Below are 24,343 nucleotides of genomic sequence, written 5' to 3'. Positions count from 1 at the left end.
GAGAAAACGCTAAATAAACAACGTTTAAAATAATTCTTTCAAGGTTTATTAGAAATGGAAAACCAAAAAGCTGTTTTTAAACATAAAAGAATAAGTTATATTACTGCATTCAAAATGTTACAAAGACCAAAATCAGAATATACCAAAGTGCAGTAGACTTATAAACTGACTGAGAGAAAACACTCACGTGAAGTAAAAGTAATCGTACTTGGTTACTAAAGTCTAAACTCAAACCTATTGCTGTCCAAGTCACTTTTTAAAACTCAGGAAATGACTAATCAGGTAGACGAGGTGAAGAAAAAACCCTCGTCCATAAATAACTCCTGCATCAGCCTCGCAAATCGCTGCCGTTACGTTGCGTGATTATCTATTTATATACAGGTTTCTCCATTAAGCACAGCGAGCAGGGTGATTTACAGTTTTGTGAAAGTATTAAAAGGAGAGGTTGTGATGTGTTTGTGTTTCAGGGGGAGAAGTATGACGGCAGGAAAGCTGACGCATGGAGCTGCGGAGTCATCCTGTTTGCACTTTTAGTGGTGAGTGACTAACCTGCAGCAAATAACCTGAACTCACTCCTTAAAGTGGAAGAATCTCACCCAAAATGCTGCTTTTCAAATGAATGAATACTGGACCACTTTATAGTTATGTCATCCAGTAGTTTAAATGTTGAGTTACTGAATAACTGGATTTTTTAAATGTTTTATTTAAGGCTTGAATCACAGGCTAACATCAGTATTTCACACTATCAGGAATGTTTTTGGTAGAATATAATTGTTCCTTTTATATTATTTTATCAGCTTATACGAAGGTAATGGTTTAAACCTGATATCCTTGATTCTGGGTTCAAAGCTATACCGAAAGTTGTTCTCGATTCTCAACAAAGTGGTGCTTTTTTCACTATCGCTGGTAAACTGTGGCATATAATCGCAGGACAGCCGACTGAAGTGTTAAAAGATGAGAAGTTAAAAGTTATCTTAAAGGCGGGGTAGGTAATTCACTTCAGAAACACTTGTTATATTCCATGGAATGCTCTTAACATCCCGATAGCAATGAATACATGAAATGCTTTGACAAAAAATCCATTAAAAAAAGTCATCTGTGGAAGCCGTGGCGCTGGAAAAAGCACGACCAATCATCTGAGCCGGCCCGGCTAAAGTAACTGGACGGCCTACCTGCCTGTCAGCCTTCCATCTGTGCACAAACTGATCTCGTGCCCTCATTGGTCATGTGCGCGTTCCTGTGTGTTGGAGGAGGGGCTCTGGAAGGAAGTGGCAGATTTTTTCCGGTTGTGTATTTTAAAATTCTAGCGCACTCGAGCTGGTTTCTCCAGAATCACCTACCCCACCTTTAAGACACATTTGTTAACTGAAGTTTTACCCTAAAGTAGTTGACAGCTCTAAAAGTCAAAATGTCTCTTTTAGGGTTTTGTACATTAAGCAGATTTTTTTCGGCTGCGTATTTTCAAATTCTGGCGCACTCGAGCTGGTTTCTCCATTCTTACCTACCCTACCTTTAAATGATTGCAATAATGTAAACACACAAAGACACACTAAACACAAAATATGCTGTTTAATAAAGCTAAACTGCCCCCTTAGACATTTAAGACCGGACGTTTGTTTAATATATACATAAATCCAACATTTATACAACGTCACTCAAGTATAAGAGATGCTGTAATGTCTTAAAGGTCTTCTTGTTTTACACCGAGTGGGATTGAATTAAAGATGGATGCTGGAAAGACCTGCGTGTACATATAAAACATTTAAACCACATTATAAATAAAAGAAAGATGAAACTGCCCCTGTGCTTTTATATCCCATATTTCTAAGTGTTAACAGACATGATACAATGTATGGAAGCTTCATTATATTGATGATTCACTCTATGCAACTACATATTTAGCAAAGCGCTATATATATATTAAACATAATCAGGACAGCAGGAAGTCTACACATCTTCCATCACAGAATGAAAGTAGTTCCCATTTGAAATATTATATTCAGAGTCATTAGCCTCTTGTTGTGTATTTTCCCGTGTAGAAAAACACACATCACAACTACAACTTCCCACAGCAGCTCTTTAATGGGACAGTGACGAGTGAGAGGCAGCAGCTAGACGACATGTTTGTTTCTGTGCATGTGTTTTAGTTTCTACATTAAGAGGGAGCACTCAACACACTCATCACGTTCAGATAAACCTCTCCACTTTGTCAGTGTGCCGGCGGCCATCTGCTGCCAGCCTCCCAGTGAGGAGGAAACTGTCCTTCATCACGTCACTGAAGCTGCCTCGTCATCGCTGACTCTGATCTCACCCGTAACCGGCATCCTTAAAAAAGTCCTGGTTATTTCTCAGGGACAGAAATGTACCTGAGAACAGGAGTTAATGCCAGTGTTTTATTCAGACACAGCGACCTGTGTCAAAGATATCAACAAGACTTAACCATTGAATTATTTAACTTTATCATCTCACAGAAAGAAAGCTTTGTTTTTTAATTCTGGATTTGACTCTTTTAAACACTTATTTTATTTTGATTAACCACATGATACGCAAAACATAAAGCTGTAAGTAACTTGAAAGATAACGTGTTGGAAATGTTTTAAAAGGCATCAATAGTGACAGAAAGCAAGAAAGGAAGTTGCGACAATTTGATTGGAAGGGGCATTTTCTCTGGGTTAATTCTTTATATTTCTGACCTGCAGGTGTCGGAGATTTGCTCAGAGTGTAATGAAGACATTATGCCCTCAGTCCTCCCTTATTTGAGGGGAAATAGTGTAAAAGTAATGCATTACTCTTGTTAACCTCTTTATTTCGAGGTATCAGATATAGAGTGGTTGTTTCGTTGAATATGTTAGCCTCGTCTGCTTAACTTCTGGATCAATTATCCAACAGAGGTTTATTCACGTCAGAATCTTTGGCTCTAAAATATTAGTGACTTAAAGCCAGTTTTTACTCGCTGAAGTTTTGTCGGAGTGAGGGTGAACATGGGTGTCAAACTCAATTTCATCGCGGGCCACATTCGCATAAAGGTTGCACTCAAAGGGCCAGTTGTAACTATATAAATATATAATATATATATATAAAATAATGTATTATATTACATTACTGCCTCTGAATTGGATTATTATCGGATAGGATAATAACTTAGTTATTGACTACGTCTGAAAGCAGAAGTCCAGGGCTAATAATTGCAAGTCTCTTCAGTGTGCATGTCACAAAACGAGATGCATTGTGGGACATGTAGTTTATGGGCAACCTGCTTCTGTAAAGTATCATGTAACCGTATAATAAATGCATTATATTCTTTGCAAGCTATTGCGGGGCCACATAAAATGAATTCGCGGGCCGGATTTGGCCCCCGGGCCTTGAGTTTGACACCCCTGTGCTAGAAGTAGCCTCACTTATTTTGTGCACCTCTGAATTGTTGTTATAGGCTTTTGTTAATAGAGTTCTAGACTTACTCTGCCACAAAAAGCCTGCTGATAGAAGCAACTTTAATCAAGAAGGTAAATAATGATGTATTTCTCGCTATATTGTGTGTTGATTGTAAAAGATCTGGTTTAAAAACAGTACTTTGAGTAAATATGTTAAATCAAATTGTCAATATGTTCACTCTCCTGTTGAATATGTGTCCTCTCTTCCTTCTCCCCCTTGTAATACGAACTGTTACAATTGTGTGCAAAAAACCTGCAATGTGCAATACAGACACTTTCTTTTGCAAACTGTTCAATCATCACTTTCATGTGAAGTTTTTAGAAATGTCCCAAAATGTTTCATTCAGTTTTTATGTCTCAACACTGCAATATGCTACTAATGTCAATGTAGCTTTAGCAAAGTTAGCTTACTCTATTATTGCATGCCTTATTTTACTTAATATGCCACATTTGCTATGCCACTGTAAATGTCACTGCTCCGGGACTAGTAAAGTGATTCCTCCTCCTCCTCCTCCTCCTCCTCCTCCTCCTCCTCCTCCTCCTCCTCCTCCTCCTCCTCCTCCTCCTCCTCCTCCTCCTCCTCCTCCTCCTCCTCCTCCTCCTCCTCCTCCTCCTCCTCCTCCTCCTCCTGCAGGGCGCTCTGCCCTTCGATGATGATAACCTGAGGAACCTCCTGGAGAAAGTGAAGCTGGGAGTTTTCCACATGCCTCACTTCATCCCTCCGGACTGTCAGAACCTCCTCAAGGGGATGATCGAGGTGGACGCCGGCAAGAGGCTCACGGTGAGACCCTCAATCTCAATCTTTATTTATTAATAGAGAACATTTAAAACAACCTCGGTTGACCAAAGTGCTGTACAGGGAATACATACAATATAGAATAACACAATGGGAGTAAAATAATAAGACAATAATGAAAAACATGATAAGAAGCACAATAACTAGAAACATAAAAACTCATACAAATATAAAAATGTTTTGTTCAACTAGTGTTAAAAGCCAGTGCAAAGAATTAGAGGTTTATTCACGTCAGAATCCTGTCTGTGAACTCCTTCTCTAAACTCCTGCTCCTCCTTTCCTATCTCCACTGTCTGGGCTAATCTTAGCAGCATGACTAACATCTGCATTATCTTTTTATCTCAGGCCAAGGTTTTGTTTTTGGCTCAGAATAGAAACGTCACAAAAGGCTGTTTTTAAACAATGTGCTCTCACTGGTGTCTGCAGCTGTTTGAACGTTGGAGCTGCAATGTCTGTACATCTTATACAAATGTGATTAATGGATATTCATTCATCCATAAGCTCAATAACAGCAGTTATTTGTACTTGCATTTTATCTTTTATTGTGTTCCTTATCAATAAAAAGTGTCATTAATGTTTGTTTCCTCTCCTTTGTGTTACAGTTAGAGCAGATCCAGAAGCATACGTGGTACCTGTAAGTAAATCTTGATTTTATTCATATCTGTCTGTGTTGATTGTCTGATCTGGAAGTAGTTAGGAAAATATCTCTCGACACCGAGTTGAGAATCAATAGTCAGGTACTAATTTATTCTTGCAAGAAGGAGCAGAGTTACAAAGGATATGGTTCAACTCACACACATGACGTATGCTGCTCAAGGGAGCAGGAAGTAACATCAAGCTTATATAGTCTAAAGCAGGGGTACTCAAATACAAATCTTAAAGGTCCAAAATAAATGTTTCAATAAGACAAAGGTCCATTTATTACGGTCATTCAAACTTTTAAACAATTGCAACAAGATTCTTAACACGAGGTTGCAAAAACAAAAATAATCTGTATGCAGCAGTTTTCATTGTTATTGTGTCTGTACTTGACCCCTCAGAGTCGCAGTGTAAGAGCTGCACAGTTATGAATAAAGGCAGCTGCACCCTCTTTCATTCAGCATTCCCATTATTGCTTTATAAATGTCTTGCCCCCTTGTGTGTCCACTGAGGTTCGTCAGGCCCAACACATCTTCAACAAACTCCCCATTTGCCTCATCATAAAAACTCACAAACACCAGCAACTGAGCATTGTCAGTGGTGTGAGTGGACTCACCCACAGCTAAGGAAATGCACTGTGCATTTTTTATTCCATCATAAAGCTGATGAATCAAATCACCAGCCAGTATGTATGTTCTTCTGGTTGCTGTGGAATCTGAGAGGGGGATTTGCTTGTTTTGACCTGTTATTTCCTCTTTTCGTTTGCCTTCAACATGGTCTCCATCACTTCAGTCATGCATTCTTTTATACTCAGTTATTATCCAGTGGAAAGTCCTTACCTACTGGCCTAGTTCAATCAAAGTGGTTACTTTTTTTTGGCTAGGCAGTGTAGTTTTAAACACCGTCTTATTTGACTTTCTCAGGACTTAAAACAGTTTTTTGGGGGCAGACCCCCTCAAAGAAAAAAATATATTTACACACGTAAGGTCATCATCTTAATAGTTGTGTATGCTCATCCGAGAGCAGAGCATCAAGTTGACATGTCTATTACAGCTGAATGCGGCGATTACCATCTTGTTCAGCAAAACGCATCACAAACGTATTAAGATCAACAGCTTTAGTGCGTTTTGATTCAATGCTGAGTACAGCCAAACTGACAGTCTCTTCTCTGTCAGTGTAGACCGCAAATACCTCATTCCTTCAGTGCTTGGGTCCGAATGCTTCTCGTTTTGCGCCGTCCAGTTAAAAATGAAATCGCCGCCAATCGTATTTCCACACTCGCGCCAGGACCGGGGGAGGGGTTACATGACGTGCATCTTGTGCTGCATTCACTTGCACTCGGACATTAGAGACTTTCTCTCATAAATGTCCGATGAGCCACAACTTTTCTTTCAAAACAAAGCTGCCAACTGGGGTGGCAGCTGGGGTGGCAAGGCCTATTTTTAGGGTGTCAGTTGCCACCCCGGTAGGTGAAACTAGGCTACTAGCTACAGTACAGATGGAACTAGATGAGCTGTTAACTCTCGCTCTGATTTTTTTTTGTTTTTGTTTTAATTCTCGCTCTGACTTAGACAGGTTGAAAGAGACACACACAATTTTCCCACCCGCATTCCGCGAAGACCCGCCCTACTGTGCCTCTGATTCGCAGATTGTTTGGGGGGAAAAACGCTGACTGGATGCTGAATGTGATTGGACCAAAGCGTTGACACACACAGGTGGAACACAGTGGAACAGTCAGACATGCAGAGCGCTGTTTGCAGTGGACATAGCGGAGAATTTTGACTCGTTGCGAATGCGTTGTGGCGATGTCTCACATATAATACAGAGAGATCATACATATGAAAAGTATAATTTGCTCAGAGTCCGGAGACAGTGGTGGTTCGGTCCGGATCCGGACTGGAGTCCGTAGTTTGAGGATGCCTGCTCTAAAGTCAGGAGGTACCAAACAGTGTCGTAAATCGGTTTGGCGTCATCAGGTGTCGGGAAGGCGTCGGGACATCTCTGGAAAGGCAGTGTTGCTCTTTGCCCCTCAGAGAGAGGAGACAAAGTGTGTGTGCTCTCGTTGGTATCGACAACAGGAATGATGCCCTGCCTTCACCTATCTACGAAGAGGCAGCTGCGAGGTCACACAGTGCAAAGTCACACACAGTATCATGCCCATCAGAAAACCCATAATAAAGAGGTCAATGGTTTTCTGAATGTGTTTTGGGGTGTTGAAATAAGATCTGAGGTTAAAACAAGCTGAAGAGATTTTAACATTTGGTTCTAACTTCTACAACATAAACTACATCAGTAAATACCCCACTGGTGAATTTAGAAAGGGCTGTTGCTAACAAGTGTCTAAATGAGATGACTAAACGTCATCACAACCAACATTAGCCTCCTTTAGCTTAGCGGTGGTGACGTGAAGTCATGTGACCGTGCTGTAGTTCCTTTATAGCCCAACATTAGCCTCCTTTAGCTTAGCGGTGGTGAGGTGAAGTCATGTGATTGTGCTGTAGTTCCTTTATAGCCCAACATTAGCCACCTTTAGCTTAGCGGTGGAGGCGTGAAGTCATGGGACCGTGCTGTAGTTCCTTTATAGCCCAACATTAGCCTCCTTTAGCTTAGCGGTGGTGACGTGAAGTCATGTGACCGTGCTGTAGTTCCTTTACAGCCCAACATTAGCCGCCTTTAGCTTAGCGGTGGTGACGTGAAGTCATGTGACCGTGCTGTAGTTCCTTTATAGCCCAACATTAGCCACCTTTAGCTTAGCGGTGGTGACGTGAAGTCATGTGACCGTGCTGTAGTTTCTTTATAGCCCAACATTAGCCGCCTTTAGCTTAACGGTGGTGACGTGAAGTCATGTGACCGTGCTGTAGTTTCTTTATAGCCCAACATTAGCCACCTTTAGCTTAGCGGTGGTGACGTGAAGTCATGTGACCGTGCTGTAGTTCCTTTATAGCCCAACATTAGCCACCTTTAGCTTAACGGTGGTGACGTGAAGTCATGTCACCGTGCTGTAGTTTCTTTATAGCCCAACATTAGCCACCTTTAGCTTAACGGTGGTGACGTGAAGTCATGTGACCGTGCTGTAGTTCCTTTATAGCCCAACATTAGCCACCTTTAGCTTAGCGGTGGTGACGTGAAGTCATGTGACCGTGCTGTAGTTCCTTTATAGCCCAACATTAGCCACCTTTAGCTTAGCGGTGGTGACGTGAAGTCATGTGACCGTGCTGTAGTTCCTTTATAGCCCAACATTAGCATTTTACTTCAGAAATCATAAAGTGGTGTTAATATGTGGAGATTATCCTGCTGAACTAAACTTGTGACTATCTATCAATCAATCAATCAATCAATCAATGTTTATTTATATAGCCCAATATCACAAATGTTACATTTGTCTCAGTGGTCTTCACAGTTTCATGTGACTATCATAAACGTTTGTTTGACGCAGAGATTATTTTCTGTTGTAATCCAAAATCTATATATTACATCCACTCAGATGTAGTTTTCTTTGTTCCTGCTGCAGAGCGGGGAAGAACGAGCCAGAGCCGGAGCAGCCCGTCCCGAGGAAAGTGGCCATCCGGTCGCTGGCTGCGGCCGAGGAGATCGACCCGGACGTCTTGGAGAGCATGCACTCGCTCGGCTGCTTCAGAGACAAGGAGAAGCTCCTCAAAGATATGCTGTCGGAGGAGTGAGTGAAGATCACAGATTTAACTTATATTCGCACATTTTTGTTTCGTGACATTTTTCTTATATCTTTGTAGATTTTGAACCTATTTTTTTAAAAACTTTCAGAATTTTTGTTTTTTTAGCATTTGAGGTTCTATTTTGCTGCAGTTACGTTTATTTTATTATTTATTTATTGACCTTTTTTACTTTTCAAACAATACTTTAAACATATCACATCCAAGCGTCTTCCACTTATTGTTGTGGACATTTTGCAACTTTTCTGCGAAACTATCGAAACATTTACAAATATTTTTAACACATTTTTTAGGGGGAAAATAGTTGTTAGTCTGCTTAAAAGTTTCCTTATTTACTTGCATTTTCATATATTATTCTAAAATTGAAATATTTTTTGCATATTATTAGGACATTGTTCTCATAGGGAGAGGAGCAGACAAATGAATGAATCTCCAGAGTGAGTTTGTCTTCCTGTCCCCTTCTTAACTAACGGACCCTCACTCTCCTCTCTGCAGAGAAAACCAGGAGAAGATGATCTACTTCCTGCTGCTGGACCGAAAGGAGAGATATCCGAGTCAGGAGGACCAGAACCTGCCGGCACGCACCGAGATCGGTAGGTTTATCTGGAGGAAATCCACAACATAACATTTATCTGCTGACATTCAGAAGTTTGTAGCTTTCACTTTTCTTCAATGTTTCACTTAATTCTTTGGAAAGTCACTAAACATTTTTTTTTTTTTACATTTTCAACAAAAGTGTTCGAATCTGTTCCAAACTTTTTTTGGACAATTTTCACTTACATTTGGACACTTTAAAACAAAAAAGAATCTGAATACTTTTGGGGAAAAAAGCTGTCGGACACTTTTTGAAATGTTTTGTTTTGTACTTGATATAAGTAATTTTTTTCATATTTTCCAAACTTTAATTCACATATTTTTTTCAATGTTTTTAACACAATTTCAGTCACTTTTTTATGACATTTTCGACCTTCTCTGAGTATTTGTCAGACATTATTTTTCACATATTTAGTTCCAACATTTCAAAAAGAAATTCCAAAATACTTTTAGAAATGTTTCAGATAATTCTGAAGACACTTTGACATACTTTTATGGGCATTTTTCCAATATTTTCAGATTTGTTTTCCTATATAGTGAAATGCTACAGTTTTCTGACTGCTCTCTCTCCTATTTGTCGTCCCTCTGTTGACCTTCGACCTGCCGTTGCTCAGCAGACCCTCCGAGGAAGCGCGTGGATTCCCCGATGCTGAGCCGGCACGGTAAACGGAGGCCGGAGAGGAAGTCCATGGAGGTGCTGTGCGTCATGGAGGGGGGGTCCCCGGTCCCCGTACGAAGAGCCATCGACATGGCAACCCACGGCCAGAGGTGAGACATGCACACATGGCTGTCGGGTTAAATAATGCATTTAACCTCAGTTTGGTGAAATTAAGGGAGGAAATATTTTTAAATTAAAAGTCCACTTCCCCGACTGTTGTCCTCAGTCGTAAATCCTTCCCTCCTTCACCGAACTGCAGTTAAAACATGACGCATCGTTCTGGCTCTGTCGCTGCTGATGTAAAGTTTGAGACCTGACATTAACTCCTGTTCAGAGGGCTGTTAGATCTGCAAAAATCCTTAAAAAAGGGTTAAAATGCATGAACAGGACTCAGGTTTGTGCGTGGTGTATGTCTAAGTGTGCATGGAGCATGTAGTCAAAGAGGAGAAGAAGCATCCCTGTTTAATAATAATAATAATAAAGAGATATTTTCATAGACAGGATGCAGCTCAAAGTGCTTCGATAGTTTGATATTTAGGCCTGAAACGCCTCCTTTGGACTCCTTTGTTTACTTCTCGAACATCGTGACATCACTAACACTCACGGCCCGTCTACACTACAGGCATCAAAAAATCTTGAAGGTGGGCGTGTCTGAAGCTTGGCAATTTTTTGCGACCAACATCCAATCACATGAATCTCCCGCCCCCGACATACAAAGCAATAGCAATGTTAAAACGAAGTAAACTGGATATAAAATCCCCAAACAGGCGAAAACCTACCAGTTTCACCCACTGTCTCTGCCACCTCCCTCCATGCCTGGTTCCTCAGGTTTGTATCCCGGTAAATAGTTCTGGTCGGAAAGAACCGGGTGATTTGCTACCGTAATTTCTCGTTTGGAATATGAGGAAATGAACTGCGGTCTGGCTCTCCCAGCTTGCACGCGGTTTGATTGGCTAGCGCTTGTACTGGCGGGATTTGTATAAACGGGATTTGATTGGCTGATGCCAGCTTCGAAAGCATCAGGAGCATCAAAAGTTGAACATTGCTCAACTTTTGATGCTCACGATGCTTGCAAAGCCATGCTCCGCTCCCCACAATGCAGTTCGGCGAAGATTCAAAATCTTCTACGTCACCCCATTCAAATGAATGGGCGAAGCGTTGAAAGCATTTTCCGATGCCTGTAGTGTAGACGGGCCGTCATGTTCTATTGGCTAGCACTCCTAGCTGTTAACCAATCACAACAGGCAGTATGAGATAAATAAAGAGCTTTTTGAACATTAAAGCATGGAGACATGTCCCAGGAGAGTCTACTAAAATAAATCTGAAAATTATTTTAAATAAGGACTCTTTAAAAGATACAGGGCAATGCACTGAAAGCTAAAACCGGACTAAAGTGCTCGGTTTTTCTTGTTAAAATCCTGGCAGCGTAGTCCTAAAGAACCCGTGGTTTCTCAATTTACTTTTTGTAAGACGACTTAGAATAAGTGCATTCAACCATGAAGAAACAAACTCAAAAGCAAGAATCCTGCAGGTACATTTCCTGTCTATAAACCAACCAGATTAAGTGCTACTGCATTAGCTTCATTTAAAGCCAAATCCTTTGTAAATGCTACGTACAGTAAAAGATGCCGTCAAAACAGGTGAGTTTTCGGTCTACAAGGGAAGACCTTTATAAAGACACCGACGCATTAAAAAATCTTTTCAGCATCTTGTTCATTCATGTGAAAAAAAAGCCTTTAAAATGTACAGCATACGATAAGGCATGTGTCTTTTGTTTATACTGCCTATCAGGACATAGGTTTTGCATTTTGAGCATGAATGGACAGAAAATAAAACGTTTCTTCTTATAAACCAGCACACTTTGGCATCAGCAGGTGGAAGAAAGCTGTTTTTGTTACCTTTCTAATATGAGAGGAGGTTCACTCTTCATTTCTTTGTCATAGAGCCTCTCCTCACATTCGACAATAGTTAAATAAATGAAAGGGCTCATGCATGACCCATGAACGTGTTCCACCTCCTGGTTTCTGGACCTGTGCATGAGTTCTTGTGTTTCCTTTTATTTTGTTGTGTTTTTATTTTCTAGTTTTTGATGCATGATCAACATTAGCCTCCCCTTATGTGACAACCTTTCTGTTTGTCTCTCGGTTTTTTCTGTCTGCTCCTTTTTAGCAAATCTGTGTTCAGTAAAAGCTTGGATATCACAAACGCTAACTGCAGCAAGGAGGAAAGGTATTGGTCGGCTCCGCTCCGTTTCTGTTTGTCCCGTCAGATCCATTTTTCTTCTATTCCATTTTTACCATCCACTAGTTTTGTTTTGTTAGTGGTTTAATTCCTCTCCATTTCTTTGTGTTCCACTTTTAAATGTTGCATGCTAAAACCATTTATGTATGTGACAAATAACCTGTTTGTGTCGTTTATTGTAGAAGTCTTTTAAATGTTTGACTTTTCTGACACAAAAATGATATAAAATGAGTGAATCAAAAAATCTCCATAAAAACATGCTGGTTATTTCAATCCGTCTCCAACACGGTCCAAAGGCAAATTATTCAAGCGTAAGTATCGTTGTCTTGAGATCAGACAAAAAACGTTCAACAAGTTTCCAAAAAATACCTCTTAATGTGGAAAGTTCCTGTTTTAAAATGACCGTGCTGCACCACTTGTTTTTAAAGAATCAGATTATTTTAGCTTTTACATATTTAGCAGATGTTTGACTCATGCTGCACATTCAAGTCTGCAAAGTGGCCTGAAACACCACCAAGAATCGTGCCCCCTTTTCATTAACAGAGTAAACAGTGATACCCAAACCCTTATTTACTGTATTGGGTCACAGTCTGATGAGGAGCACGATATCGTCCTCTGATAAATCGGAAAATCTAGCCCACTCTTTCCTCTTCAACGTTCCTCCCTAAGCCCTCGGGGGAAAAGAGAATTTTTAGGTCAACTTTTCTGTTTCCTTCCCCCCATCTTCACTCCTCTGTGTGTGTGTGTGTGTGTGTGTGTGTGTGTGTGTGTGTGTTTATATTTGTTTTGTTTTGACAGTGAAGCTCAGGGAAGCCTCCCAGTGTGTCTGACCTTGTGTCGGGGAATCTCAGTTTGCCGATGGATTTTCTGAGATTAGCATAAATTAATTGGCAGGAATGCAGATGGAGCAAACACACAAGATGAAAAATACATGATGCTTTTAACTCACACTCAATATTCCTTTATGTAATTGAGAAGACCCTTAAGATGAAGCACACACACCACTGGTAATGATTAATATTCATATTTCAGAGACTAACTCAAGCTTCACATTATTAAGCTGCTTGTTAATACAGTAGATGCTCCTTTCTGAAGTGACTCCTCTTCTTCATTAATGCAGCGTCGTTATGTGCTTCCTCAATCATACTTCACATTAAATCTGTGACTCTGATCGCAGATAGAGAATCACTGAAGAGGCTCTGATTAACACGCTTCTTATTTATTTATATAACTATTGTTGCGACCTGGATACTGAGGGCGCATCCACAAACGCTGACAAAGAAGCCATAATATATTGCCTATACCCAATCAGAAAGCAAAGTACTCAACTGTCAACACGCCTGGGCGAAAAGACAAAACCCAACAGAGAATTCCCCCCTAACTGCCTTACCAAAATCTTCCTAATCTCACCTAGTCTTCATGTGGCTTGCGGCGGGTAATTACGCACTGGAACCCGGCGGATTTATGGAGCGACCTGCACGCAGGTAACACCAAGAAATCACGCGGATGTGCCCCCGAGACAGCTGTCCGAAAACAGCTGACACCAACCACGTCGCCACAACACTATGAAAAAAACAAACAGACGGAACCCAAGGGGAAACGCCACTTAAGCCTAGCGGGGAAAATCTCTTTTACAAAAGCGTAACAAACAGCAATATCTTACCTTCTGATTGGCACACAAAACCTGATGCCATGTCAAACACTAAAGCATCCTGAAACCCAAAAGACATGATGTGTCCCCCAAATAGCAGCGCAGAGCCAGCACACAGCTGGACCACAACAATGAATCAGCTGCTCAATGAGCACTACACAAACTTTTTAAATAAATAACCCTTCGGACGAGCCCCCATTTGTTGCGACCTGGCTCAAAAGGCCACAACAAAAAGGAGACACAACATGTCAACGGGTAGGTAAAGGTGTTTATTTGCACAACACTGGTCAATTCAACACATTGGTTATACTCATCAGAGCCGGGTGCCTGCAGGAAAACAGCGCGAGAGCAGACAGGAGCAGAGAGGCTTTAAAATAGCTGCAGAGCACCAGACCCAGGTGCCCTGAGTTAATGCAATCACTGCAATCAATGCAGCCAAGACAGGACAGCCACACCCTCTCCACTGATGAACCCACAGGGGCATCACACTATGCACACACATCCTTTACATGCCGATATTATTAACTTCTGAAAACAGATGGGGAAAATCTCAAATTATTTATATTTACACTGAACAAAAATATAAATGCAACACTTTTGTTTTTGCTCCTATTTTTCATGAGATGAACTCAAAGATCTGAAACATTTTCTATTTACACAAAATAACCATTTCTCTCAAATATTGTTCACAAATCTGAAAAAATCTGTGATAGTGAGCACTTCTCCTTTTCCGAGATAATCCATCCCACCTCACAGGTGTGGCATATCAAGATGCTGATTAGACAGCATGATTATTGCACAGGTGTGCCTTAGGCTGGCCACAATAAAAGGCCACTCTGAATCGTGCAGTTTTGCTTTATTGGGGGGGTCCGAAAACCAGTCAGTATCTGGTGTGACCACCATTTGCCTCACGCAGTGCAACACATCTCCTTCGCATAGAGTTGATCAGGTTGTTGATTGTGGCCTGTGGAATGTTGGTCCACTCCTCTTCAATGGCTGTGCCAAGTTGCTGGATATTGGCAGGAACTGGAACACGCTGTCGTATACGCCAATCCAGAGCATCCCAAACATGCTCAATGGGCGACATGTCCGGTGAGTATGCTGGCCATGGAAGAACTGGGATGTTTTCAGCCTCCAGGAATTGTGTACAGATCCTTGCAACATGGGGCCGTGCATTATCATGCTGCAACATGAGGTGATGGTCGTGGATGAATGGCACAACAATGGGCCTCAGGATCTCGTCACGGTATCTCTGTGCATTCACAATGCCATCAATAAAATGCACCTGTGTTCGTCGTCCATAACATACGCCTGCCCATACCATAACCCCACAATCACCATGGGCTACTCGATTCACAACATTGACATCAGAAAACCGCTCACCCACACGACGCCACACACGCTGTCTGCCATCTGCCCTGAACAGTGAAAACCGGGATTCATCCGTGAAGAGAACACCTCTCCAACGTGCCAGACGCCATCGAATGTGAGCATTTGCCCACTCAAGTCGGTTACGACGACGAACCGGAGTCAGGTCGAGACCCCGATGAGGACGACGAGCATGCAGATGAGCTTCCCTGACGGTTTCTGACAGTTTGTGCAGAAATTATTTGGTTATGCAAACCGATTGTTGCAGCAGCTGTCCGAGTGGCTGGTCTCAGACGATCTTGGAGGTGAACATGCTGGATGTGGAGGTTCTGGGCTGGTGTGGTTACACGTGGTCTGCGGTTGTGAGGCCGGTTGGATGTACTGCCAAATTATCTGAAACGCCTTTGGAGACGGCTTATGGTAGAGAAATGAACATTCAATTCATGGGCAACAGCTATGGTGGACATTCCTGCTGTCAGCATGCCAATTGCACGCTCCCTCAAAACTTGTGCTGTGTGATAAAACTGCACGTTTTAGAGTGGCCTTTTATTGTGGCCAGCCTAAGGCACACCTGTGCAATAATCATGCTGTCTAATCAGCATCTTGATATGCCACACCTGTGAGGTGGGATGGATTATCTCGGCAAAGGAGAAGTGCTCACTATCACAGATTTTTTCAGATTTGTGAACAATATTTGAGAGAAATGGTTATTTTGTGTATATAGAAAATGTTTTAGATCTTTGAGTTCATCTCATGAAAAATGGGAGCAAAAACAAAAGTGTTGCATTTATAGTTTTGTTCAGTGTATATATATATTCTTAACGTAAAAAGAAAATATGATTTGAAAAACACGATGCAGAAATATATAAAATATTCATAATAATAATAATATCATAATAATGATTTAAAAATGAAATCCAAATTATTATAAATAATAGTAAAGTTATAATATATTAAATATGTGTTGAGTTATAATACAATTAATAATATTATTTATTATAATAAATACACATATAATTATAATATCATTGTGAATAATAATAATAATAATAATGAAATTAAATGTAATAACATTGAAATAATAATTATTAATAATAATACACAAATATATCTCGTTGAAATTAGAAAATATATAGGGTTTTATTATATCGGACATATAAAATTGGCATACATGTTTCTGTCTAACAAATGTTGTGTCAGGCCAATAAAGCAAGTGCGGAGGAAACACCAAAGCTTCATGATCGGGAAAAATCGACTCTAAAAACCTTGATGCAATGATTCCTTGCTGGACATGGAAAAATGCAGTTTTACTTTAATTTAGTTATGTTATGCCATTTGTATATTTTACTTGTATTGAATGTGTGATGGACAATGAACACACATTGCAATCAATTAATAAAAAATGTAAAAATGCATCAGAACAGCAAAACACTACATGATACAAGGATTAATAAAACACAAGGAATATATTTATCTGGTATTTAAAAGGATATGTTTTAAACTCAAATAATTTAACATTTGAGTCGTGAGTAAGTGGCATTTTGAACATATATCACTTTAAAATCAGAAAATAACTGGAGGAAGAATGAACATCAAAAAACAAACAACGCTTAAGGATACATTATGTCGACAGGGACAGTATTTACTTGGGTTATTAACCACAGACATGATCGTTTACTTTCTTCTTAGAGTAAAAACAATTACACTTTTACCACATAACGAGTATTTTTTATTAACGAGAGAAACAAAGCAATAACAAGAATTATACTAGAAGGAAAAACATGACCGCCATTACCAATGAGCACTTTCGTGTGATGAATGAAAAATGTCTTGTATGTTAACGTCGTCGTGAGAAAGCGAATTTAATGCCAGTGATGTCATCCGTGTGTGTGTGTGGGTGTGTGTGGGTGTGTGTGTGTGTGTCTTCAAGCATATTTAATTATGATTTACTGATTTTCATTTTTCTCTTCCAACAAAGCCAAATTGTCTATGGGCAATTAAATCCCAACGTCTTCAAAGACATTGGCATGGTTTTTGGTTAAGATTGTGTATGTGTGTGTGTGTGTGTGTGTGTGTGTGTGTGTGTGTGTGTGTGTGTGTAGGATCAGATATGAAAAGTTAATGATACGTAAATGGAAAACCTCATGAAGAGAAGAAAGCAGAAATGGTGCTATAGAATGTTGCTGTGTGTGTGTGTGTGTGTGTGTGTGTGTGTGTGGTGTGTGTGTGTGTGTGTGTGTGTGTGTGTGTGTGTGTGTGTGTGTGTGTGTGTGTGTGTGTGTGTGTGTGTGTGTGTGTGTGTGTATGTGTGTGTGTGTGTGTGTGGTGTGTGTGTGTGTGTGTGTGTGTTTAAATGCTGACATGTCTGTACTTTTTATTGAATTAAACCAATGATGCTGTTCTTGTTGAAGTAACTTATATCCAAATGAATGGGGATTCCTGACCCATTTTCATCATAAGAAAAAGAAAAGTCCCCACATTTTATTTTGGTTTTCAATGTAGCCGTTTAAGTTTGTACAACATTAAAATGTCATTAAAATCTTTGCTTTAAAAAAACTACATTAAAGGTGGGGTAGGTTCACTTCAGATACACTTGTTGTTATATTCCATGGAATGCTCTTAACATCCCGATAGCAATGAATACATGAAATGCTTTGACAATAAATATATACAAAAATATCATCTGTGGAAGCCGTGGCGCTGTAAAAAGCACGACCAATCATCTGAGCCGACCCGGCTAAAGTAACTGGATGGCCTACCTGCCTGTCAGCCTTCCATCTGTGCACAAACTTATCTCGTGCCCTCATTGGTCATGTGCGCGTTCGTGTGTGTTGGAGGAGGGGCTCTGTAAGGAAGTCTGAAGGAAGGGGCAGATTTGTTCCGGTTGTGTACTTTCAAATTCTAGCGCACTCGAGCTGGTTTCTCCATTCTTACCTACCCTACCTTTAATACACCCTTTAGTTCAATATAAAGTGCTGCACATTTGATGTTTAGATGCAAATGTTTTCAGTTTCAAATTTCAAAATAAAGGCTTAGTTCAATGATGTGTTATTGTACATGTAATCCCATAATATTATCTATCCATACTAAAGCAAAAACACAACAGGTAATCGTGTGCTTAAATTGAGATAAAGTAAGAGTAACTTAAGAGAAAGAGGTTTATTATTCTGCAGAAAGTAATAAAATACTTTGTGAGCGTTGCAGAGAAAATAAATTCATATGTTTTCTCTTCATCTGTCCCTGTCCAAGTCTTTTTCTCTGCTTTAAATCAAATCACCTTCAACCTCAACAAACAACAAAGAGGTTGTGTGTACATGTAGTGTGTGTGAAGAAGTGTGTATTTAGATATTGATCTGTGTTTGTGTGTGTGTGCGTAGATCGCGGTCGATCAGCGGAGCTTCCTCCGGTCTGTCCACCAGTCCTCTCAGCAGTCCCAGGGTAAGTTTCTCTCTGTCCCGCAATGCACTTCACTGGCTGGCTCTGCTGGACACACACACACACACAGCTACATATTTGCTTTTTACAAAAAACAATGTCATGTCCTCACAAAATGGGATGTTCTTCAATTATGTGTCCTCACAAATGGAGAAATACAAGCGTACTCAAACACACTATTATTATTTTTACAGCACTGAGGATAGTTTTGACACACACACACAGCTAAATGTTTTCTTTAAAATACAAAGAAATGTCCTCACAAAATTGGAATGTTCTTCAATTATCGGTCCTCACAAGGAGACCAATACAAGCACACTCTCAAACACTGTTATCTTTCTTGCAGCACTGAGGATAGTTTTGACAAACACACACACACCTACATGTTTGCTTTAAAAAACAAAAAAATGTCCTCACAAAATGAGATGTTCTTCAATTATTGGTCCTCACAAGTATAGCAATACAAGCATACTCTCAAACACTGTTATCTTTCTTGCAGCACTGAGGATAGTTTTGACAAACACACACACACCTACATGTTTGCTTAAAAAAACAAAAAAATGTCCTCACAAAATGAGATGTTCTTCAATTATTGGTCCTCACAAGTATAGCAATACAAGCACACTCACACACTATTATCTTTCTTGCAGCACTGAGGATAGTTTTGACAAACACACACACACCTACATGTTTGCTTTAAAAAACAAAAAAATGTCCTCACAAAATGAGATGTTCTTCAATTATCAGTCCTCACAAGTATAGAAATACAAGCACACTCACACACCATTATCTTTCTCACAGCACTGAGGATAGTTTTGACAAACATACAGACATACACACACACACACACACACACTTTTCCTATGCATTTAATGACATGGAAGTTTCGGACCTGCTGTTTGTTTGTTTTGCTGCTGGTTCGCCATGTGTATCAGCCCTCTGTTCCCGTGTGGATCTGGTGGGTCACTTTGTGCTGACTCATGTTTCTTGGCCTCTGTGGATCTGGTGGGTCACTTTGTGCTGACTCATGTTTCTTGGCCTCTGTGGATCTGGTGGGTCACTTTGTGCTGACTCATGTTTCTTGGCCTCTGTGGATCTGGTGGGTCACTTTGTGCTGACTCATGTTTCTTGGCCTCTGTGGATCTGGTGGGTCACTTTGTGCTGACTCATGTTTATCAGCTCTGCTCATTCATCCCACAGCATCATGAGTCAGCACTTTGCATGCTGCTGGCCGCCGCCCCCTGGTGGAGGGTGAAGCTAAAGCTGTTAGCTTTCGAAGCTAACTCACGTGCTGGTAATCAGGGATGCACCGTATCAGACCATAGTCATTTATAAGATTTGTCTAAAAGAAACAACTGAAATTAAAGGAGAAAAAAACATAGAGGTAGTTTTAGTTGTGTCTGTTTAATACTAGAAAAAGGTTCTCAAATGTCAGAACAATATTTGAGGTTGTAGGAGTTATCTTTAAAAACGCTTTATTACTCTTTGATTACAATAAAGTAAAATAAACGTGACATTACATTTTTTACTACAAAAAAATGTGATTTTGCAATACAAATTATAATTTAACTATACATGTTTTTATTATTTTACGATTAAATTGTGGTTATTCTATCAAAACAGTTTTTTCAACAACAAATATTGTTTTACAACGATAAATATTTTTTTTACAATACAAATTATATGTTATCAATAAAAAAAGGATTTTACAATAAATAAATAAATACAACTAAATAACCATGATTCAACTGAATAAATTGGTCTCACAAAATATTTTTATAATAAAGAAATTGGGGTCAATAATATTATAATTAAGTCATTCAATTATATTTCAACTGTAATTTGTATGGTTTTACAATAAACAAACTATATAATTTTCATTAAAGAAAGGATTTTTTTTTTTAAATAATAATGCATGACAAAATAATATGACGGTCCAACAATAAATACATATGATTTTATTTAATACAAAATATATTCGTTTGCAATAAAAATAATATAATTAATTAATTTAATTAGAATTTCACAATAAAAAGGCTAAATTCACAAGGTAAAAAAAACATAAACAGACACAATCAGTTTTTTCTCAGTAATTTTAAATATGTTCGGTGCAGCAGTTTTGATCTCGGTGCATCCCGTTTGTTTATGCGTCATGAATGCTCCACTGCTGCCTCCTGATTGGCTAAAAATCACGTTGCTAACGCGCATGTTCTGTTTTCTTTCTTTCTTGCACTCTCACCACTTCCTGCCTGCTCCACCTCTCAACCATCCGCCCTCTTTCTGTCCTGCTCTGCTTTTTTATTTTTTTACCGGAATGACCCTTTTTATTGGTCCTCGCTTCTCATTGGCTGCCGTCTGAACGGGTGCATGACCAATCGCAGCCGACGCGGCGGTTTTTCATTCCCGCCCCAGTCCCCCGACCTGTGTCAGTCCCCCAACTGCAGCCCCACCCACTCCCACCACGAGGTGCGCCTCAATGGGGGGCCGCGGACGCCAAACTCCTACCACCCAAAGATGGGGTCCCCCCTCATGCACCCCCGCACGCAGACCCTCCCCGCAAAGCCCAAAGTGTCAGAGAAGCCCCTGCAGACCACACGCTCGAACCCCCCTCCCAAACACCGCTCAGAGCCCCACCCAACCCCAAATCTGCGCCCTCTACTCCTTCCACGCCTCTGACCCCCTGCATCACCAACAGCCCCCGGGTGAGGCGCCACCCTCCCCTCACTGTACCCCCGAAACTCTCCATTCCCCTCTCCCCCGCTCCCTCTATGTCGCCCCGCCGCCGCCACCACCACCTCCACCTCTACCCTGACCACAACGGAAAATCTGTCCCCATCACGCAGGTGACCCCCCACCCCTCCCCCAGAGGGAGCCCTCTCCCCACCCCCAAAGGCACCCCTGTGCACACGCCCAAGGACAGCCCGGCCGGGACCCCCAGCCCCACGCCCCCCCCCAGCCCCTCCATTGGGGGGGGTCTGCCCTGGAGGACGCGCCTCAACTCCATCAAGAACAACTTCCTGGGCTCACCACGCTTCCACCGCAGGAAAATGCAAGGTAAGTAGGGATGCTCCGATCGGGAATTTTGGGGCCGATCGCTGGAATCAGTATCGGCCGATACCGATCACCAATCCGATTGGGTGGGTGGGGGCTATGGGGATCTTCTATTTAAAGTGATGTTTAAAACTCAGTTAATGGGGCTCATTTTTATATTGCTTCAGTTTATAATCGTAACGGATCGAAAAGTTCAGATACATTTTTCAAAACATGATGCGCTTCCACAAACAACAAACAACAACCAACATAATTATTACATTCAAATAAAGTACATTATTCAAGTTTACATTAACTTTGGATAATAACACGGGAGAAACGAGCGGAAGCGCCTCTCTCTCTCTCTCTCTCTCTCTCTCTCTCTCTCTCTCTCCTGACAGCCTGTCAGTATCGTCTCATGCAGCTCACTGATCCAGTAATGAGTGACCCGACAGTGAAGAATAAATATATTTATAACTAGTTTAGCTTGTTCCAGAGGTAGATAAAATAGCTAAGTGTATTAGGTCTAACTCTTAGTGTGTGTTTTGCTCCGCTCACCGGTCCGTCACAGCAGGTGGAGCTGCAGGATTTCTGCTTCACACACGTTGCACACCGCTATTTTATTGTCTTTTTCGGACACCATAAAATACTGCCAGACCGGTGAAGCCATTTTGGCGAGCTTGTTTTGCCGCACACAGAGTATGAATATCGGTGGCCGATCGATCGGAGCACCCCTAGTAAGGAGGGAATATTTTTCAAAATAAGAAAGACTTTATTATTTATTTACATAGGATCTTTCTGACATAGAGTGGTCCAGTGATTACTGATTTCTGTGTTGGACCCTCAAGGCAGCATCTTCCTGGTCCAATGGAATTTCTCCATTTGATTTTGGATTATGCCAGAAAATAACCTCTGTGTCAAACAAACGTTTGTGATACTTACACGTTTTGTTCAGCAAGATAATCTCCACATATTAACACACACTTTATGATTCCTGAAGTTAAAAGTTAATGTTGGGCTATAAAGGAACTACAGCATGGTCACATGACTTCACGTCACCACAGCTAAGCTAAATGCGGCTAATGTTGGGAGTGATGACGTTTAGTCGCTTCATTTAGACACTTGATAGCAACCGCCGATTTAAATTCACCAGTGGGGTATTTACTGACATATTTTATGTAGCAGAACAAAACGTTAAAATCTCTTCAGCTAGTGTTAACCACAGACCTTAAATCAGGCTCACAACCAAAAACACATTCAGAAAACCATTGACTTCCAAACCAGGGGACAGAAAGTGCTAAAATGGTGACTAATGTCCAGGTCTTACGACTCTTTCTTGCACCACTTTTTGATCAAAGTGTAATAAAAGGCAAATACTATGTGCAGAGGGAATGGGAATTTTTATATTAAAAGAGGCTCCTGTGAATTTTATTTTCATCGGATCTTTATGATATTATCTCAGTCTGATCTGTATGGTAATGGATCAGCGTGGAGGTGTTTATGCAGCAAACTGCCTTCTTGTGGCTCGAGGGAACAAATTGAAATGTTACTCTAATGTCGGAGTTTAGCAGCTCACCTGCTGCCACACAAACAAGATAAACATCTCCTTACAGGAAGTGTAAAATCCTCAATTTTCTGCCTTTTAGTTTATTTTTCCCATCCCTTCTTTGATAGTGCCATGACCAGATAATCTCATTTACACCGACTTATCTGAAATAGATTATAGTGGTAAATAAAGATCTTTATCAGTTGATTGTGAAGACAGGAAGTTAGTTTTTATGTTAAAAAAAACAACTGCATCCCATCAATGTAACCATTGACCTTTTATTTCCACAGTTCCCACCCAGGAAGACATGTCCAGTCTAACTCCAGACTCTTCTCCAGAGTGAGTAACCGACATCCTCCATACTCTCGCTCCCTCTTTTCAATTTAAATAAATGTGTATAAGGCAGTAGAGTTCCCATTCATTTAAAGGTGGGGTAGGTGATTTTGGAGAAACCAGCTCGAGTCGCTTAGAATTTGAAATACACAGCCGAAAAAATCTGCCACTTCCTTCACAGAGCCCCTCCTCCAACACACCACGAACGCGCACATGACCAATGAGGGCACGAGATAAGTTGTGCACAGATGGAAGGCTGACAGGCAGGTAGGCCATCCAGTTACTTTTAGCCGGCCGGCTCAGATGATTGGTCGTGCTTTTTACAGCGCCACGGCTTCCACAGAGGACTTTTTTTATGGTATTTTCTCAAAGCACTTCAGATATTCATTGCTATCGGGATGTTAAGAGCATTCCATGGAATATAACAAAAAGTGTATCTCAAGCCGGTTTCTCAAACTTACCCACCCCACCTTTAAGGGAGCCCTACAAAATATATTACTGATTTATTTATGTATTTATTTGTGCAGATCTTAGTACTAATGATCCTTTACGTCTTTAAATTAGGTTTGAATAAACTGTACGTTGCTTGTTCTCTAGAAAAACATCTTGTTTCTAGTTCATTCCATTTGAAAGGCATATTGAAACCATAACATTTCTCTTTTAAAACTCTACTAACTACTTAACCTCAGATATCCCATCTGAGGTTAAGTAGTTAGTAGAGTTTTAAAAGAGAAATGTTATTTTGGAAGAACTTGGTTAATGTGCATATGTAAATGTGTTTCGATTGTGTATATATACATATTTGCTATATTTTTTTATATATATATGTTTTTTGTATTCAGGATTTGGGTGGGGAAACTGTATTTCGATCTCTCTGTCTGTACACACAAATGACAGATTGACAATAGAGTTGACTTTGACTTGAGCTGATG

At 40.5% G+C, this 24,343-nt stretch overlaps 1 protein-coding gene across 1 annotated transcript in view; it reads left to right on the top strand.

Annotated features, from left to right (window-relative positions):
• Positions 1–23,417, top strand: part of LOC117543108 (serine/threonine-protein kinase BRSK2-like) — a gene marked incomplete at both ends in the record, with an annotated part of 105,398 nt that extends 81,981 nt beyond the window's left edge. Inside the window, 12 exon segments of the mRNA XM_034211220.1 lie at positions 468–536; positions 4,066–4,212; positions 4,830–4,861; positions 8,378–8,542; positions 9,051–9,148; positions 9,767–9,917; positions 11,977–12,036; positions 18,445–18,505; positions 20,884–20,904; positions 20,906–21,140; positions 21,143–21,556; positions 23,369–23,417. Coding sequence (XP_034067111.1) covers positions 468–536; positions 4,066–4,212; positions 4,830–4,861; positions 8,378–8,542; positions 9,051–9,148; positions 9,767–9,917; positions 11,977–12,036; positions 18,445–18,505; positions 20,884–20,904; positions 20,906–21,140; positions 21,143–21,556; positions 23,369–23,417 — 1,502 coding nt within the window.
• Positions 23,418–24,343: the final 926 nt, after the last annotated feature.

The sequence above is a fragment of the Gymnodraco acuticeps genome, unplaced genomic scaffold, assembly GCF_902827175.1.
Source record: "Gymnodraco acuticeps unplaced genomic scaffold, fGymAcu1.1, whole genome shotgun sequence".
In the NCBI taxonomy this organism is placed as follows: domain Eukaryota; kingdom Metazoa; phylum Chordata; class Actinopteri; order Perciformes; family Bathydraconidae; genus Gymnodraco; species Gymnodraco acuticeps.
This window is presented reverse-complemented; position numbering and strand designations above follow the sequence as displayed.